Raw genomic sequence first — 15,281 nt, 5'->3', positions numbered from 1 at the left:
CTGATCTCTAGGTTCAAAGCATCCAGGTTGCTCCTATCAATGCTGAAGGCCAGAAAGTGAATTTCACAAGAGCATCGGGGACTGGCAACAAGGTTTACTTTGCTCCTACCTTCCAGGGCTTGGTACTCAGGCCCTGCCAGCCTCAGGAATTCTTATACAATATGTTTACAGGTGTATCCTCGACCCCTGCCCCAAAAAATTCATGTCCCCTGGACAGCAGCAGGGCTTTTAAGTTATAAAACCTTTTTACTTCCACTTTGAGAAGGTCCAACCAAATTTAGAGAGGGATTACAAAGATCATTTGACTAGATTTACAATCTTCTCTTCACTGAGGAAAAAATGACCAAAATTTCTTCAGTGTCCTCTCACAAATGATCAGTTGAAGGCCAATATTCAGGTGTAATAGAGCCAAACTTACATTGCGTATCCAGAAAAAAAGGGCTTTTGTTAAAAAGCCTTTAGACAGACTTCACAAAGGCAAAAATCTTTTGGTTTATATTTTAGGTAAATTCTCCCTAATATAAAGAAGCCAATTTAGTTAACAAGATGGGGCAGTGGCTTGATATGCGGGCTATGATCAGGTCTTTGAGGAATGAGAAACAACTGTCCTTGTAGAAATCTCTACAAAAGGATGACTACAGCTCTAGAAACAAGTTAAAGCTCCCTTCTAGCTCTCTCAACTTCCAAACCTTGCCTATTACTCTCAAAATGTTTCAGAATATTATAAAAGATCAGGGAAGGGGTACCTGGGTGGCTCATCAGTTAAGTGTCTGCCTTCCGCTGAGGTCATGATCCTGGTGTCCTGGGATGGAGCCCAGTGTGGGACTCCCTGGTTTTCCCTCTCCCTCTGCCTCACCCTACTCCTGCTCTCTCTACTGCTTGCTCTCTCTCAAAGACATAAATAAAATCCTTAGTAGTGACTAACTAAATAAATAATCAGGATATTGGAGGAAAACATTCTGAATTTTCTTAATGGAAATTTTATACACCAATAACTGTGAAACTCAAGAAAAACAATTTTTTTCATGCTCGGTCCCATGAAATCATAAATCTCATTATATCTTTGAAATGTAAACACAGCCCCAATCTCCTGAATTGACTGAAAAGAAAGGAAAAAAGAGGGAAAAGAGACTAAGGTAAACTTAGGACAAAGTTTTTAGTGAAAATAAATAAATATCAAGGAAAGTATTTAAAAATTGTGCCTATAATGCCCTCTTCACAAATATAGGTATAAACAAAATTAAGATTTTATGTGCATCTTGTCTGTGTAGTGTGTGTGTGTGTGTGTGTGTGTGTGTGGTGTGTCTCCATGTATGTTGTAAATGTGAGATATTTTCTCTACCAATGGGAGGTATTGTTAAAAATAATTTTCAAGGAGCACCTGGGTGGCTCAGTGGGTTAAGCCTCTGCCTTTGGCTCAGGCCATGATCTCAGGGTCCTGGGATCAAGCCCTGCATCGGGCTCTCTGCTCAGCAGAGAGCCTGCTTTCCCCCCTCTCTCTGCCTGCCTCTCTGCCTACTTGTGATCTCTCTGTCAAATAAATAAATAAAATCTTTAAAAAAAATTTTTTTCGGGGCGCCTGGGTGGCTCAATGGGAACACCAGTGCCTTCGGCTCAGGTCGTGGTCCCAGGGTCCTGAGATCAAGCCCCGCATCGGGCTCCTTGCTCAGCAGGGAGCCTGCCTCTCTCTCCACCTCCGCCTGCCTCTCTGCCTGCTTGTGTGCTTTCACTCTCTCTCTTTGTGACAAATAAATAAATAAAATCTTTAAAAAAATTTTTTTTTCAAAAGAGGTCTATTTAGTTAGTTGGAGGGCAAGCACTCCTAAGCATTGGGCGTTCTATACTCAGAAAGGTAAAAACTCACCCAAATGTTTTTGAGGTTCACACAATCTGGGAAAATATTCAGTAAAGCTAATTTAAGTTTGTTGGTTTACTTAAAATGAATATGTCTTTAGAGTTATCACCATTCAATATAAAACTTTTATTCTGCTTCTGTCTACTAAAAGTCAAATAAGATCATGGAATCTCTATTACAAACTGACCAAGAGAAAAACAAACCTTAGAATAGTTGTTGATTTTAACCAAATGCCTTGTGAAGTTTTAGGGGCAGTGTGAGCCTAATTGTTAAAAACAAGTAAATCAAACAGATGTAAATAAGATAAAATAATGAACAGAAGTTTATCTACTTTTGTCTTATTATAGAGAGACTAAAAAATTTGGGTCTATTAATAAGCAGATTTCAAGCTTTATTGAAAGACTGTATTATGAAAGCAGGACAGCTCTAAATTATAAAATATATTCATCAATTTGCCCATCTAAAGAATTCTGTTGTGACAGAGCTCACAGTTGCTTACAACTTGGTTTTCACAGGACATTAAAGTTTTGAAGCACGGGAATTCTGAGAAACATAATTAAGACTACTAGAAATAACAACTCTGTACATGAAGTAAGTAAAATATGTGTTGTTGGTAAGAAAAAGCATGAAGAAGAAAAAGACATAAATGTTGGGGGAAAAGAAAATAAGTTTGTCCTTACGTGAGGCCAGTTATTTCAAGAGGAAGCATTTAGGACAAAATCTAAATGTAAAAAAAAGTTCTAGAAGGTTTACAAAGGAAGGATCTTTGGAAAAAAATTTGTGGCCAATATTGGTTAAGATTATGATACGTTTAAATAAGTAAATGAGTTTTAACATCAAAAGTGCAATGGTGCAAAGTTTTTGTTTTGTCTTTGTTAAAAGTACAGTTTTCTTGAACTATTGGTCTGCTCTCCATAAGAAATTGTAAGCAAAACTTTTTCTTGGGGCACCTGGGTGGCTCAGTAGTTAAGCGTCTACCTTTGGCTCATGTCATGATCCCGGGGTCCTGGGATCGATCCCCACTTCGGGCTCCCTGCTTCTCCCTCTCCCATTCCTCCTGCTTGTGCTTCCTCTCTCGGTGTGTCTCTCTCTGTCAAATAAATAAATAAAATCTTTTTTAAAAAAACTTTTTCTTTGTCACTTAAGTTATCTGCCTAAAACACCATGATTCTAGTTGACAAAATAATTTCCTCTGTTTATCACATCTTTGATTACTTAAGAAAGCTGAGTCTTAGTATGAAGGGAGTTACATTTTGCTCACAACGATGTAACTTTCTGTGTTTGCCTTGAGTATCTTGTACTGTCACTTCAGTTAAAAGGATGATTAAACATTGTTTCATAATGATTTGTGATCCTATTCAAACATTCAAACAATTTTGATATTTTGTGACATACTTCCCAAAATCAAATTCTAAAATAAAGTCTTTTTTTTTTATTTCTTTTCAGCGTAACAGTATTCATTGTTTTTGCACCACACCCAGTGCTCCATGCAATCCGTGCCCTCTCTATACCCACCACCTGGTTCCCCCAACCTCCCACCCCCCACCCCTTCAAACCCCTCAGATTGTTTTTCAGAGTCCATAGTCTCTCATGGTTCACCTCCCCTTCCAATTTCCCTCAACTCCCTCAAAAGAACCAAGATGCCCTTCAATGGACGAATGGATAAGGAAGATGTGGTCCATATACACTATAGAGTATTATGCCTCCATCAGAAAGCATGAATACCCAACTTTTGTAGCAACATGGACGGGACTGGAAGAGATTATGCTGAGTAAAATAAAGTCTTTTGACCACAGTCTGGGTGTTCCAAAGAGCCCGTGGAACATTTCAGAGATTTTGTGACATTAAACTAATGAGTCTTATTTGGTATCTTACCCTCTATGGGAAGCGTTGCCGAAGAAGTGATATAAATTTATGTAGATAAAGTATTAAAATACTTGTCCTAAAAGTTATATGAAACTCTTAGAAATCTGATGTCTTGGTGTGATATTATCTCACAATTGAGGAGAGTTGGGGGTTAGGTGAGCCTGCTGGTGGGTATTAAGGAGGGCATGTATTGCATGGAGCACTGGGTGTGGTGCATAAACAATGAATCTTGGAACACTGAAAAAAATAAGAAATAAAGAAATAAATGTTGTGTGTCACAAAAATAACCAGGTTTCCTTGTTGGCTGCAGTGGAAGAACTCTAAGCAGATCTCCAACCTTGGCCATTTCTAAATCTTTCCTCATTTACGGACAGTTACACTTACACTCAGATGTCTCAATAAATGTGCAGATGTGCTTCCTTTTCCATGAGATTCATGGAAGAAACTCTGAGAACAAGTTTCTGATAACCTTAGGACCGTAAATCTGAACTAAGTGAAAATATCCAGAAGTAGTACAAAAACTGGATTCAAGCAGAATAAGAATTAATAACACAACTCTGAACAACTTGAGAATAATTATACTCTTCATGACTTTTTGTTTGAAACTTTGTTACTTTTTTAATGCTTTGTTTTTGCAGATGTAAAGAAACTTTGTCTCCTAAACTGACTTAGAGCAATTTGATAAGATGTACCTTTGTGAACAAATGGAAACATTTCCCTTTGCTCTTCAGCTGAACCCTCCAAATTTCTGGAACTGTCAGTGAGTATTCTTTAATTTTCATGGCAATCTTTTTATTTGCCTCAGTTCAATAAATCTGTATAGTCTTGTGACAGGACACATTAGAAGTATGGAAGTCTGCTCTCTACTGCCTGCCTTTAGAACTCAGAACCTGGCTTAACATTTCCTCCCATTATTATTCATGGTATTCTTTTTGTTTCCATAGAAACACCTCTTACTTAACACCTGATGACTTACTCCATAGGCCTGCTGTTGTGAATCCAGAGGCATCACTGTCTTCTGAAATGAGTCTGCCTAAACCAACCTGTTGTCAGGACTAATACACTGGTTCTATGAGAAAAAACATCCTACCGGCGCAACTTTTAATGTGTGAAACTTCAGAGAGGTTTAAATTTAAATTTAATCTGAGCAACTCATCTATCTGGCAGAGGAAACGAAACATTTGCCTACCAAAGATTTACTTGTTTTCGTCTTCCTGTGAATTTATTTCCTTCCTTTTGAAGTCCCAAACCCCGACCCTCTTCTCTTAATTCAGGATGACATTCAAACTCATTGTGCCTGACAATCATATTTCTGTGCATTCCCCATACATATGCTATTAACTTGTTTTTCTCCTATTAATTTGTCTCATTTCAAGTTGATTCTTAGTCCAGCTAGAAGGACCTTGAAGGGGGCAGGAACTCTTATTCCCCTTCCCTCCCTGCACCTGGCCCACTATACCTTCTCTTACTTCTGCTGGTAAGCCTTTGGCTGCTACATCTCCAAGAACCCCTTCCCAGCAAGGCGTTTTGAGGGTGGCAGGTGCCAGGAAGGAGACCCCCATGGGCTTTGTCTTAGGAAGGTTAGTCTGTAGGGTCAGGTGGAGAGGGATGTGCTGGACCCTAAACTGACTTTAGGAATAAAGATGACAAGAAATTACATTTTGAGCACCTTGGAGTAGCTAACATAGTAGATAGCTCTACAAAGACACCACGAGCCAATGGAAGTCCAGACCTGGGCTGGGGCTAGGGGTGGCAGGAAGTAGGTGTGCACAGACTGGAGGTGGTGCTAGACACTGGGGCAGGGGCTCTCCTGAGAAGGTCACCAGGGACAGACTCCAGGGGCTGCTGAGCAAGGGGCCAGACCAAGGAGAGGGTACACCTCATCACGTCAACAATACTATCCAAAGACTGGCACTGCCTTTCTCCTAATAAGAAAATTAGGAAGTAACTGAAGAAAAAAAAATTAAGGGAAATAGATGACAGAAACTAAAAAGGATTAATTTAGAGAGAATAAAGGCAAGTGGCCTCTGAGCTCAGTTCCAGTTCCCGGAGGCCAGTGGACATCAGCTGAGCTCCAGGGAGACAACCCAGGCAGGCAGGACATGTGGCCGCTCGCGGTTCTGTTCCTTCTCATCATCCAAGGTGAGTGGAACTGGGGCTTCAGGAGGGAGCACCTGCATGGCTGGGGCAGGACACAGTCAGGGTCCATCCCAGGGTAAATGGCAAGCAGGGCCTTTCACTCATCTGGACACTCAATCTTTTAAAAAAAAATTTTTTTTAAGTTTTGTTATCTGACAGGTACTAAGTTGGTGTTGGGGGAAATAAGAAAGTAAACAACATAAACAGCATCTGTTTTCTAGGACAGTGCTTGTCAGCCTTTTCAGATAGAGATAGTTAGACAGATGATGGATGGATACATGGTAGATGATAGAGGGCGCATACACGCAAACATATGCGCACATACACGTAAATGCATGAATTCCTGACCAGCTTTGAAGGAGCACAGGGACTCAGTTTCCAGTTGAAATCCACCCAATCAAAATGGGGTTCAGGTATCTGGATCATTTAAAAGCCTGCGCAACTGACCTTGACTTATTCCTAGAGCCTGGATCTTCTCTTCTGAAGAGCTCAGATACAGGGAGGAGGACAGGCAGCAAAACCAGGGTGACAGGCTCTCTGAAGACCTGCTCAGTCCCACACATCAGGCTGCCCGAGTCTTGCTCTGGATGAGCCAAAGACCGGACCACCATCCAGTGTCGTAAGCGCAACAACGGAGACAGGGGCAAATGCTCTGATGGCACCAGGAGCCACCCAGTTGGCTGCAGAATTGTAGACCCCATAAAAGAGACAGTGTTTGAGCCAAGCCTTGAAGGATGAATATAAGGGGTTGATTGCCTTCAAGCAGAGAAGAGAGAATATTTCAGGCAGAGGGAACCGCTTGTGCAAAACTATGGAGACTCAGAAGAGCAAGGTGTAAGGTAAAATAAGCAATCGTGTGTGTGCGCGTGGTGGTTGTGTGTGTGAATGTGTGAGTGTGTCTGCTTAGTCCAATGCCATGTGTCCATTCAAAGGGTGAGGTGAGGGTTTTTAGTTGTTTAGGGTTTAGAGTGTCAGCGGGTGCGTGGGGAGGGACCCTCTGTCTCAGCATCTCTGGGATTCGGAAGTACACCACGGGCTGCTGTGTGGGCGCTGCACTGCTGGGGAGAGGTGTTGGCAGAAGACGCAAGAGGGGTCGATGGTCAGTAGGTATCAATTGAGCAGAGGCCCCTGTATTGGCCAAAGGGGACATCTGAGAGAGGGGACAGCAAAAGTTATACTGCAGGGGATAGAGGAACAAGTTGGGATATGGTGATTAGACGGAGAGCAGAGGCTCCTGGCCTATCTTCAGGGCAGCGCCAGATGCCCCAGAAGCATCCGGACGAGCCCAGGGCTCAAGAGAAGATGAGACAAATGTCGGGTATCTGTCTTCTAGGCTACTTCTCCAAATGCCAGGATGGGGTGGTGAGAGGCACAGCAACGGGCACACTGACCACACACTGTGTGTATGGCCCAGGATGGGAATCCTACAACAAGTGGTGGTGCCGTGGAGAAAACTGGATGTCCTGCAAGATCCTTGTAAAAACCACCGGGTCAGAGCAACTGGTGAAGAAGGGCAGAGCCTCCATCCAGGACAATCCCAGCCGACGCACATTCACCATGACTTTGGAGGATCTCCGGTACGACGATGCAGGCACCTACTGGTGTGGGATTGAGAGAATCGGTTCAGACCTGGGGTTCAAATTTTCTGTGATTATTGACCCAGGTATGCATTACCCCACACTGATCTGGGCCCTGGTACCCCCCAACTAATATTCCAGGACTGTCCCTCTGTCTTCTCTATGGATAGAGGAGAGTCTCTTAACATACCCGAGAATACACGTGTGTGTGTGTGTTTGTGCAACTGTGTGCGTGTGCAAGCAAGTATGGGGGGGCACTAAGATTCTGGGAAAGACTGGAAGAAAGAGTGAGCCCCACATCTCTGCATGTCTCCACCTGCTTTCCCCAGAGGCAGCAAAGAAGCAGAGACTCGGCTAGGACAGATTTGTCCGGGGAAGGCAGCTCCTCTTTCCCTAGTCACAGCATCCCCTTGCAGCCCCAGGCTGAGTGGAGCCTTGTCAGGTGTGCAGGGAGAAGTGGGTGCTAGAAAGCTGTGATCCTGATGGTCTCAGCTGCAGGACAAGAGACCCTCTCCCTGCCCACTCCTTCTCCCTCTCCCTCCTCTGGCAACAGAAGCACAAAGGAGCAAGAGACTCTGAACCCATTTCTGGGAGAAGGAAAGGCAGACTCCAACAGAGTGCAGGGGCCCCCTCTCTGGCTGCCTCTGAGCCTTGGAGGGGACTCTGGGCTACCCCACAGCTGCCCCAGAGGCACTAGGGCCTCCCTGGAGAAAAGCCTCGAAAGGGTGTCCAGCTGGAGCCCCCCTCCACACAGCCCCACTTCCGGACCCCTCAGTCTTGTCCCCAACATGCAGACACACAGACTAAATGGGAAATACATCTGCTACTCATTAGTCTCCTCACACTTAGCATATGCAAATCTGGTGTGTGCATGTGGGCAGTGGACAGCTACACTGGTGTAGAATGGTCCAGAGATTAACTGAAAAAGACCACAAAGGTGGGTGGATGTGTACGGGAGTGCAGGAGGAGCTGGGGCCAGAGATGTGGAGTCTGGACCCTCCAACCAGACAAGCCTTTGCTGGCAGGCCTGGTGCAGGAAGAAAGGCCCAGAGAGGTGGGCAGGACTGAGGGGACAACGGGGGCTCCAGTCTCTGGACAGCTGCAGGAGACAGGGGACCCTGGGCCAGTCAGCTCATGGGTCACAGTGCTTCGGGCAAAGCTGAGACTCAGAGAAGAGCTGATTGAAAGCTCCAGGGGTGGGGACGTAGCTCGGACATGCTCAGCGATGCCAAACAGGACACGGAGATTGAGCTGAATATAATTGCTGCAGAGCTCCCCACCTCCACACACCTCCCACGGTGGTGAACTGGTGTTTCCCTGCAAATGACGTAATTGCAGGTTTGGGTTGAGAAACCAAAAAGATGCAAGAGTAGACCAATGTGCCTGAGCGATGTCCCTAAGACAGAAGCTTCTCCACCCTGGGGGTGGGGAGTGGAAAAGGCCATGGGAGCCACCTGCGTCACTCTCACAACCTTGCTCTGCTCTGTGTGTTTAGAACCGGATCCAACAGACTCCCCCAAGCCTGTGCCAAGCACCACACCAGCCAGTTGGGACTCCTCACCTCTGTTTACCCAGGGCACCAATAGCAGCCAGCCCGTGACTCTGATCAACCCCATAAGCAGGTGAGCAAGACATTAAAGGATGGGGCTTTCCACTGCTGCCCTGAGACCGCTCCCCTCAGGACAATCTATCAGGGAAACCCCTTTGGCCCCACCGATGTTCCCTGGGAGGGGAGAATCAGCAAGGTCTGCCCTGACCCCCATCCTTTATACCTCTGAGCACATAAAGAACTCCCCACACCCCACAGGGAAACTAACAAAGTGCTTCAGCTGGGCTGCAGGAGAGAAGGCTCTGGTCTCCTTCTGATCTGCCTCCCAACCCACAAGAACCTCAAAGAGAGGTAGTTGGTTCCAGCCTCGAGTATGCCAGAGGGAAATGCTCTGTATTCTTTTCCTGTGGCCTCTAGAACAAATCATCACCAACCTTGTGGCTTAAGACAAATAGTTTTGTGACCTTATGGTCCTGGAGATCCGAGGTCTGTAATGAGTCTCCCTGGGCTAAAGTCAAGGTGTTGGCAGGGCTGGTTCCTTCTGGAGACTCTAAGGGTGAAGCCCTTCCTTGTCTTTTCCAGCATCTCGAGACCCAGCACCCCCTGGCTTGGGGTCCCTTCCATCCTCATAGCCAGCAGTGGTGGTCGAGTCCTCCTCACACCACCTTACTGGGACACTGGCTCTCCCCTGTCCTTATACTTATAAACATGCTGGTGATGACGTAAGGCCCACCCATAACCCAGGATATTCTCCCCATCTCAAGGTCAGCTGGTTGGCAATCAACTCCACCTGCATCATGAAATTCCCCCTTGCTATGCTATGTAACCTAACACATTCACAGATCTGGGGGTTAGGACATCTCTGAGGGGTGGTGTTATTCTGCCTACAGCTGGACACAGGCGGGCACCTGTTCCATGGACCCAGCCCTGCCCTCCCCAAGTGCTAGGGAAATGCTGGGAAGGAGGGGGAAGCTGGGATTCCTGCTTTCTCACATTCCCAACATGGCAGAGAGGCTGGGCCATCAACTTGAAATGCCCACTCGAAGAAGCGTCCAAAGACAGTCAATTAGCTCTTTCATCAGAGGGCAAACACACTGTCTCAGTTTCACCCCATCAGAGACCAGGGTGGAGATGCATTCCCTCCCTGGGTCCCGCCTCCCAGAAACACCCTCCACCAGCTCCTTTCCAGCTCCAGTCCAAGTTCTTTTCCTCTCCAGAGCCCTATTCCTTGGAACCTGGCCCCTGTAGACATTTTGTTCAGTCAATCCTCTGAACGAGGAAAGCACTTGGCTCATGATTGATGATGAGCTTCTGTCCTGCTGGTGACTGTTGGAGACCAGTTGTTCTGTTGAGTGGGGAGTAGAGGATGTAGGACTTTTCAGAGACCAAGAGACCAAGGAACATGGGAGGAAGCCTGCAATGTGGAGAGACAGGATAGCATCCCCACAGGGAGTGTGAAAAGAGTACAGTGTCTTAAAAGACGTTTTGAGGAAGGGCAAAGCAATGCTTTTGCCCCTCTCTCCAGAAAACCACCTGTGAAATCCACATGATTCATCATGCTCAAGGCAGGACGAAGGACAGAGCAAGGCTGGCCTGCAGGGGGTCCTTGCCCTGCTTGTGGAGGAAGACTTGAGGTCAAGGATGAGAGGTCCAGACTCTTGGATACTGAGAGGGACCACCAGGGGGACACATGTAAGCAAGGCCCATCATCCATCTAGAACCCCATCCACTATACGGGATGTATGAGCGTACACCCCATACATGCTACCATGGTGGGGGGGCAAAGCTGGGAGAGACACCTCCCGGGAGAACCTTGAAGGTAAATACCCAAGTTGAACAGGAATGGGGATCCTTCTTGCTTCAAAGAGGTAATATTAGATCAGAGATGGAAATTTGGGCAGCACTGACACAAGGTAGGACACAAATAGAATAAGAAAGACAGGCAAAGGCAAACCCTTCAGCTTGGCTGACCTGCAGGTGAGGTGGAGGGGAATTGTGGGACAGGAGCCCAAAAGCAGGATGAAATCAGGGGCAGAGGTGCTGACCCCAGGCTAAGCCTGCAGGGAGGCCCTAAAGGCTTATCCTTAGTTGGGCAACATGGCTGTGCCCTCAGAGGGGCTTCCGAGCAGGACCAAGGCTTGCTTGTCCTGCAGGTCTGGGCTCAGGCGTCAGGTCAGGGAGGAAGGGGCTGGGGCTGTCCCTGAAGAGGGAGCTCACAGCTGTCACCCTGTTCCCTGCGCAGGGCCCTGCTGTGCAGCCTTCACTTTGTGCTCTCGACCTTTGTGAAGGTGCCCAGGCTTGGGGTCCTGCTGTGGACTGTGGTGGGGCTGAGCCAGGGTCAGAGGGACCCAGGGAGAGAATAGAGTCAGCCTGAACAGGAGAACCACAGCTCCCATGACACTGACGCGCCTGCACCCTCTGACCTCTGAGCAGGGATCAGGCAGTGTTGCAGCTCCAAGACAGATCTGATCCCCGTTAGCTGGGGATTCCTCTCGTCCTGACCTCAGGCACAAGCTCTGGCTGCCTCCCTGCTCCGCACAGGTCGGGGACGATGGCCTCCTCTGTAGCAGCCAAGAAGCCTCCTGTGTGGACCCTCCTGCTGCCTCTTTTCCTTGTGACCCTGGAGGGGCTCTGCCAAAGATGATGGACCATTGCAGCATGCAGGACTCTGGCCAATGATGGGTTTTAAAATTCCCAACCAACCAGTCCCTCTAAAAACCAGAATTAAACCAAAAAGCTTGAGGGGGTTGCACATGGTCAGAGACCCCCGAAGACCAGGTGTGCAGAGTCCTGCCGATCCCACCTGCTGCCCCTTCGGTGCCTCCTGGAGTTAAAGTCGCCTGAACATCAGATGGAAGAGGGGTTGGACCATCTCCGGCCCACATCCCATCTGTTTGCTCCATACCTTTGCTATTAAATCTATGGCTTTTCCTGGGCTCCTTTGAGATTATTTCACTGGGATGCTATTTCAGTCTTTTATATGTGAGAACAAGAACCCATCCATACTAGAGGGTCCAAAGTGAGTCTAAATCCAACACTAGAGTCACAATGTGTCCAGCAACTAGGAGGTGGGAGAAGGAAAGAAGGGAGAAACCTGGATGATGCCTTTTATTTTTAAGATTTTATTTATTTATTTGAGAGAGACAGAGTGAGAGAGCATGAGAGGGGAGGTCAGAGAGAGTAACAGACTCCTCATGGAGCTGGGAGCCTGCTATGGGACTCGATCCCAGGACCCCGGGATCATGATCTGAGCTGAAGGTAGTTGCTTAACCAACTGAGCCACCCAGCCATCCCTGGATGATGCCTTTTAATCCCCTCAAAGAGTTCCCAATGAGGGCTCCCCTCCTATAGATGGGAAATTTCATTGATGGCCAGGAGTGAACAAAGAAAAGTATAAGGACTTGGGTTTGGAAGTCATTTTCTGTGTTCGTGTTTCTTTCTTTCTTTCTTTCTTTCTTTCTTTCTTTCTTTCTTTCTTTCTTTCTTTCTTTCTTTCTTTTTTTTCTTAATTAGGGAGAGAGAGAGAGAGAGCATGCAAGCTGAAGGGGGAATGACAGAAGGAGGGTGAGAATCCCAAGCAGACTCCATGCCCAGTGTGGAGCCTGACGCAGGTCCCAATCTCATGACTTTGAGACTGTGACCTGAACTGAAATGAGGTGTCCAATGCTTAACTGTCTGAGCCACCCAGGTGCCCCTGTTTTCTGTATTTTCAAAAAGAAAATCATGGTATATATATACCTCACATATTGAAAGCCTTCACAAGCTAGGTGTGCAGTGAATGAGCCTTTTTTAAGGTTGGTTTTTTTAGTTTACTGTCATTGCAGTCAAGATCTTAATAGGGATGCAGATATATGACTATAAATCGGTCAAAGCTAAATGAAGTTACCCTTTTTTTCCTGTGTAAATAATAAGTGTTTTGTGGGGAAGGACTTTGAAATAATGTAAATATCCACATGTCCCTGTATCTGTATCAGTGGCCTCCAAGGGCAGGGGACTCACCCAGTGGTCACAAGAACAGTTCATTTCTGTCCCTCCCTTTTTCCTTTAGCTTCTCTGGTCCTTTAGGTGCAGGGCTCCAGGAACAGTCTGGACGTCTCCATCCAGACAGGACAAATGAGGGCTCAGATCTGTCTGCTTCATGCCTGTGATGCCATCCATCCCCAGTCAGCTCAGACCATCATCACCCCCTCCTGGGTTTCACCTGAACTTTGCCCTGCCCACACTCCCCTGCTCCCCAGCAGAGCAAGGGCAAGACAGAATACTGGTCCCTTCCTGTTTAACTTCCTCCCACTCACATCAAAAAATAACACAAGTCTTTTCCTCATTTAATTTTCAAAGATATACATATTTTTTCTCAGCAAAGGTTTTGTTCTTTGGTTGTTGCTGGGTTGTTTGTTTTTTTTTTTCTCCTGTCTTCCACTTAATATTTTTCCCGGGCTCTGGCTACTCTTTTTTGTGTCCATACTTTTTGAACCAATTTTGGGGAACTATATCTCTTTTCTGAGCTCCTTTTCAGTGAGGTCGTTGTCTGTAATTTCTCTGAGAACAAGCGGAGTCCTGGAGCATTGCCTTTCTTTTTTTTTTTTTTTTAATTTCAGCGTAACAGAATTCATTGTTTTTGCACCACCAGTGCTCCATGCAATCCGTGCCCTCCTTAATACCCACCACCTGGTTCCCCCAACCTCCCACCCCCGCCTCTTCAAAACCCTCAGATTGTTTTTCAGAGTCCACAGTCTCTCATGGTTCATCTCCCCTTCCAATTTCCCTCAACTCCCTTCTCCTCTCCATCTCCCCTTGTCCTCCATGTTATTTGTTATGCTCCACAAATAAGTGAAACCATATGATAATTGACTCTTTCTGAAGCAAAATTTTGCTGGCACTCTGTTCCTCTCCTTGAGCCCCTTCGAAAAGGTGCTGGTTTGTTTTTGTCTGGAGCTTTCCTTTGAAGGAGGTCAGGGCAACACCGAAGCTGGTGTGTCGGGTTGGGAGTGGGGCGTTCTGCTGCAGAGGGCGTCTTCTGGGGGGAACACCTCCTCCACAAGCCAACACCTGCAGCCACACGGTTCTGGGTCGCCTGTCAGGAAAGGGCGAGACCTCAAGGCCTGTGTCTTACCATGTGGGAGCTCCCAGCCACCGTCCCCTTTGCAGGGCTGAGTCCCAGAGGGGCTCTTTGCAGCAGCCTGCAGCATCCCCACAGCCCTCCGTGCCCACGGCAGAGGCAGCACCTTCCTCTTTACCTTCTTGCCCGATCCTAGAATGGACAGAGCCAAATGGTCCCGTGATCCATACTTGGATTTTCCTTGTGGCATAAAACAGTGATCACTTTGTCATGTCACAGATTCCACAGTTGGGAATTCAAACAGGTTGAGAGGGGACAGCCTGTCTGCTCCATCATGTCTGGGGCCTCAACTGGGATGACATAATGCTGGCGGGGTGACTCACATGGCTGGGTGCCACTGTCATCCAGAAGCTTCTTTGCCCTTGTGTCTGGAACAGGAGCCAGGGTGACCCAACACAGAGCCCCCTCCTGTGGACCCGAGACCCTACAGGCAGCCTCTCCATGTGGCCGCCAGGTTCTGAGTGGGACAATCCCCAGAGCCAGCATTTCTAGAGACTAAGCAAGGAGCTATGGGATTCCTCCTGGCCTGGCCTCGGATGTCACACAGGGTCACTGTCCCCAGGCTCCATCCGGGCCTTCCGACAGGGACGAACATTGCTTCCTGGACGGTGAAAACAATGTTACTCTTTTCATATACAAAACATAGATGATCGATTGGTAGATGGATTGATTGATAGATCAGTAGAACATGGACATATACAGCATATCTTTAGTACTAAAATGTCATAGCTTGGTGGGGGGCATTTCTAGGAAGAGAAAATGAATAAACAGGCTCCTTAGAAGATAATCATGGAAAAAAGTTGGGGCAGCGCTGCTCTGGGCTTCTGTCTGCAGCAGCCACAGCCCATCCCGATGCAAGGGGTGGGGACATACCCCCAACTCTTAATAAAAGGAGTGTCAAGAAATTTGCAGCCCCATGTTGGAACTGCCACATGGAAGAATTTTTTTTTTAATATTTATTTATTTGAGAGAAAGAGAACCCTCAAGGGCAGAGCAGAGGGACAGAGCAGCAGAGAGGGAGGGATAGGAGAAGGAGACTCCCCAGTGAGTGGGGGGGTCCCATGTGGGTCTCTAGCCCAGGACCCTGAGATCATGACCTGAGCCAAAACCATGAGTCAGATGCCCAACCGACTATGCCCCCCCCCAGATGCCTCTGGAAGAATATTAATCTAGTGT

At 46.9% G+C, this 15,281-nt stretch overlaps 1 protein-coding gene across 1 annotated transcript; it reads left to right on the top strand.

Moving 5' to 3' along the window:
• Positions 1–5,537: 5,537 nt before the first annotated feature.
• On the top strand, positions 5,538–11,780 carry LOC116875329 (CMRF35-like molecule 5). Its single transcript, XM_032870701.1, has 4 exons — positions 5,538–5,863; positions 7,194–7,523; positions 8,933–9,059; positions 11,528–11,780. The coding sequence occupies exons 1-4, from the start codon at positions 5,824–5,826 to the stop codon at positions 11,628–11,630; spliced, it is 600 nt and encodes a 199-aa protein (XP_032726592.1). The 5' UTR covers positions 5,538–5,823; the 3' UTR covers positions 11,631–11,780.
• Positions 11,781–15,281: the final 3,501 nt, after the last annotated feature.

The sequence above is a fragment of the Lontra canadensis genome, unplaced genomic scaffold, assembly GCF_010015895.1.
Source record: "Lontra canadensis isolate GAN:19392208 unplaced genomic scaffold, GSC_riverotter_1.0 scaffold41, whole genome shotgun sequence".
In the NCBI taxonomy this organism is placed as follows: domain Eukaryota; kingdom Metazoa; phylum Chordata; class Mammalia; order Carnivora; family Mustelidae; genus Lontra; species Lontra canadensis.
This window is presented reverse-complemented; position numbering and strand designations above follow the sequence as displayed.